Below are 4653 nucleotides of genomic sequence, written 5' to 3'. Positions count from 1 at the left end.
GGTTGCATTATGGCTCTACACAGTGTTACAGCATTTTTTAACTCAATGTTTCTGCTTTACGGCCCACAATTTCATGGGTTTACAGCAGACAGACATTTCCACACTGAAAAAAGTGATTCTGAGCATTTGTAAACCTAACATAAATTAAATCTGTGAAATTAACAATAAAAATCGTAGTTTGTATCTTTACATGAAAATGTATCGTTTGAAATTAATATGCATTTGTTCAAAATACAAAGTATTGTGTGTTTTTTAATTTACAAGCGTTTTTTAGTTATCCCAGTCGATCTTCTCAAGTACAAACACTCAACAAACAATAAACTTGTTTCATTTACTTCGTGCCGTAATCCCGCCAACCGACATGCATTCTGGGTACCTCCTGCATGAAAACAGCGCCACATTTCCAGAGGCTGAGCGTATGGTTGAGTCGACTAACCTTTAAGGTAAGAATAAAGTTTGCCAAGTAGCTAGTTAGATTAGATATTACTGTCTTTTCAGTTTTCATAATGTTTTATGTGTTTTTTCCCCTGTGCTTTGGCTCAGAACGCCAGTCAACAGGACCGCCAGAAATTAGCCGGCGCCAGCAGGGACGCCAGTTTCTATTTTTCATAGTGTTGCAGAATTAAAAAGTAAACTTGCGGAAAAAGCGACTTGCAATTATTAATGTATGAAAAGGAGAATTGTTATTTTGTTGAAGCAGTGGGCAGAAGTTATAAAAAGTAATGAGGAAACACTGCTGTCATCAGACAAAAATGCATCACATTCAGTTTCATGAAGATTGTAACCGAGGCCGGCTCCCTCAAATAAATGTATTGCCCCCTCAAATCAAAATTTTAGAAGTTGAAAAAACAACATTTTAATATCCTCACAAAATTAATATATTACAAGTTGACAAAATATCTACAATAGCGGAAAAATCCGCCGAAAAATGGACACGATACATCAGACTCCTCTCATCTCCGCTGTGTATCTTCAGGTTTCAGCACGGCCACGGACTTGCTGCATTCACTTACACTCGGAATATGACGTTTCTCGTTTCCTCTCTCCCTTAAGTAGCTGATGTACTTCCTTAGAAGTATTTTAAATGCTCGAAAGACATCCAAACAAACATCAACTTACTGTGACCAGTCATGTTTTCCGAGGTTGCGCAGTGAAACACATTTACCTCGGAAGTCGGAATTTCCGACCCAGATCTTTCCAAGTTCCGAGTGTAATTGAACGCAGCAGAAGCAGCAGCGTTTTCGCAGGCACACCAGGCTGTAGTTCTGCACTGTTTTGTTTCAAATAATCACAGCGGTTTTTACAAAGCCAGCTTGCTTATTTTCCTCTCCATCTTTCAGCAGCTCACAAAGAGAAAGTTAATGCTGTGTAATGCATCTGTTTTTCAGAGCTTTTAAAAAGTGCAGTGCTGCTCCTGCCTGTATTGATAGTAGTAGCAATGATGCTGCTGCTAGTACATCAGAGACAGCAGCTAGCATAACTACTACTTTAGCATCAGCAAGCACTGCTTCTCCTGTACCTTCCCCAACAAGTGCTGCCCCAAAGCAGCCTGCTCAGCTACCTAATGACTTAAATGGCAATGCACCATCTCAGCCAATACTGGGTAGTTACCCAAAGCATGCATTTGGTACAAACATTAAGATCATTCAATCCTGCCTGGTTTAAGGAAACATGACTGTGTACTTGATAACCTAGTTGTCTCCGATTTAGTCAAACAGTTGAGTGAGTCAAACCCAATTAGCACAGCTTTAAGAGCTGATGGTCCTCTTGCCACATCTTACAAAAGAAAGGAGTTTTATAAGAAGACTTTTAATGTGGTTGAGCCAGTTGAATACATTCTGGACGTACATTCTATTGCATACACTGATTATCCACAACATTAAAATCACCTGCCTAAGAGGCTGTTTTAGTGTTCAATGTAGTGATTTATTTACCTGAGAATGCCTCTTATGCGTTTTAATACTGCTCTCTTTTTTTAAAAAAAAAAAAGTTTTTAAGTTATCTCTTTGTAATAAGATGTAAATGAATTTTTTGCATGCCTAAATTCAAAATAACCTTTTGTCTTTTTTTCCTACTACAGAATCAACATGTCTGTCAGACTTCGAGTCATACTGCAGGAAGAAATTCGCAAGCTTACCTTGCCCTCAGGAATCCCTCAGACTGTGGGGGAATTGAAGAATATTTTACAAGAGACATTTGCAATTGAACAAGATTTTAGTATTCAGTTTCAGGACCAAGATTTCGATGGTCAGTTTTTTAGTCTCCTTGAAACTAAGGACATAAAGGACAAAGACACTATCAAGGTGGTTCTTATTGAACCAGTGATCACACTAACATTTGAGGATTGTTTGAATGCTAAAGGACTCCAAGAGAGCACTGACTGCAGTCATGCAGAGTCATCGAAAGATACCTGTTCCACAGCATCCACCATAATTCTGTCTTCTCCAGAGAGCACCTCCTCCCTTCACTCTGAGTCCTGGCCAGCTCAGTTTGAGATACCTACCTTCTCCTTTGACACTGAACTCATTCTGCAAGCTGCAAATGAAGCTTACAGAAAGGACGGAACCTTACTCAACAATCCTGCAGTAAAATCCAACATTCTGGACAAATTAGCAGCTAGCATCTTTGTCTACACTGCCTATCCTTCACAAGCACAAAGGGAGCAGGTTGCTGAGGCCCTTGTTGCAAAGCACCCATCTTTGAGGGACCCAGTATCGTTCAATGGTTTATATAGTTGGCACAACAGCTTGAAGTATAAGCTTGGCAATTACAGAGCAAAGGTGAGGCACCCTGGACTACCAGAGCTAAATGTAAACTCTCGAAAGAAAAAATTGGCTGCAGACTCCAGCACTCTGTGTAGACACTTGAAAAAGGCGACGAAATCTGAGGTAAACTACCTCCCACCCCACTCTGGTGAAACTGATGCAACACTTGAGAAGGAGCGAGTGGAGATTCTCTATGAGTACAAGAAAAGAGACAATAACAAACTCATAAATGAAAAGATGGCAAAAACCTTCTCACTGTGTCGAAATGATGTAATCCTCAACAAACCACCTGTGATTGACTTCAAAGCTCGATGGCCTGCCTTGTTTGAGTTTTCCCAGGTATAATGAACATTTTAATCATGTCTTCTCATTTTAATCTGTTTCTCTTGCCCATGTGCGTCTGTAATTCTTTTCTCTCTGTATCTCATTATGTTTCTACATGTTTGTCTCTTGGTCTCTCAGATTGAGGAGGAATTCCGCAGGATCACACTGAAGCCACTTCTGTCCACATTCCTGGGCAAGTTGGACCAATACACACCCCAGCTGTTGAGCCTGTACAGGAGGAAGGGTGGAGCCGTTGGGAAGAAACTTGATGAGACCCTTGACATGCTGAATGAGGCATGTATTTACAACAGTGTAGTAGTAGTTAGTTTTAAGAAGTTGTCTTCTGACATCTGTAATCTCATATTTTATATTAATCTCATATTTCTCATATTAATGAGTAATCTCATTTCATATTTTTGTAGGACAGCAACATTGAGTCCCGAAGAGAAGTTGTGATCAGAGGCCTCATTCTCTACCTTGGTGAAAACACTGGAGAGTTAATCAAGGACTTCCAGGTAAAGAAAATATAACTTTTGATTCAAAGCCCTGTCAGTATGAGATACGTTTGTGCAAAAATAGCTGTTATTGATAATTTGACAAGATTTATTTTGTAAATTTAACAAAGAGTTATGCATCCTTAACATTACTATACAATAAATAAGTTTTATTCTCTCTGGTGTATTTCACAGGTTTTCGATGACGACGATGCTGCAGCTGTCCAAGAAGCCATTACTACATTTGTCCTCGGCATCTTTGTGGTCAGCAAAGCCAGGGATGGTCTCCCCAAGCAAGCTGGAATAGCCATCGAGGGAGCAGAAGTCCTTTTTGGTATCCCAGATGTGGCACATGCTTGCACCTATCTGATGGGCCTTATCTATGCCTTGGAACTAAGGTACCCTAATAAACTGAAATACACATTTGAGGTCTTTCAGAAGATCTTTTTGGAGCTGGAGGATGCAAACAAAAAAATGTCCTCCAAAGTCCATGATCTCAAAGTCTGTTTGCATGCTTAAAAGCCATACAGATGGTGTTGAAAGTATAGGATTTGAGTGAACTCACTCTTGTCAAGTTTGACAGTTAGTTTTACACTGCACATTCTGAGGTTCTCCCAATGCACTCTCTCAGGTTACACTACTTGTTTCTTTATTATGTGATGCTGGAAAATACTTAATTTGATTGAATATGATGATGCTGGTGCATGCTTAATTTTGTTATGTATTGCGCATTCTATCTGTTCTCTGCACTTTAAATGGCACACATAATGGATGTAGCTGTTTTGACAGCTAGGATTTCATTTAGTTATAGTGTTCTGATCTCTAAGAAAGATTGTCAGTGGGGTTCTAATAGTATGTCTGGAGTTCATAGAGTTCAGTTCTTATTGTCAAATAAATTTGTTTATTTGAGCTAAACGACTTCCAAGTCTTGTTTTGGGTTAAGATGCATAATTATACCTAAGATTGTTTGACTCATGTGGGTCTTGTTCATGGTATACAGTGTGATAAATCGATTTGTAGTTTGGTCCATACTATGTAAGAAAATGGTGAAAAATTAATCACTGTTTGAT

General features: G+C 39.2%; 1 protein-coding gene across 1 annotated transcript; it reads left to right on the top strand.

The window, feature by feature from the left end:
* Nucleotides 1–2752: 2752 nt before the first annotated feature.
* On the top strand, nucleotides 2753–4421 carry LOC124052008. The gene is made up of 4 exons (XM_046375856.1): nucleotides 2753–3104; nucleotides 3228–3383; nucleotides 3512–3604; nucleotides 3779–4421. The coding sequence occupies exons 1-4, from the start codon at nucleotides 3003–3005 to the stop codon at nucleotides 4100–4102; spliced, it is 675 nt and encodes a 224-aa protein (XP_046231812.1). The 5' UTR covers nucleotides 2753–3002; the 3' UTR covers nucleotides 4103–4421.
* Nucleotides 4422–4653: the final 232 nt, after the last annotated feature.

The sequence above is a fragment of the Scatophagus argus genome, chromosome 20 (assembly GCF_020382885.2).
Source record: "Scatophagus argus isolate fScaArg1 chromosome 20, fScaArg1.pri, whole genome shotgun sequence".
Lineage (NCBI taxonomy): Eukaryota > Metazoa > Chordata > Actinopteri > Scatophagidae > Scatophagus > Scatophagus argus.
The sequence above is the reverse complement of the archived record's forward strand: the minus strand, read 5'-3'. Positions and strand labels throughout refer to the sequence as shown.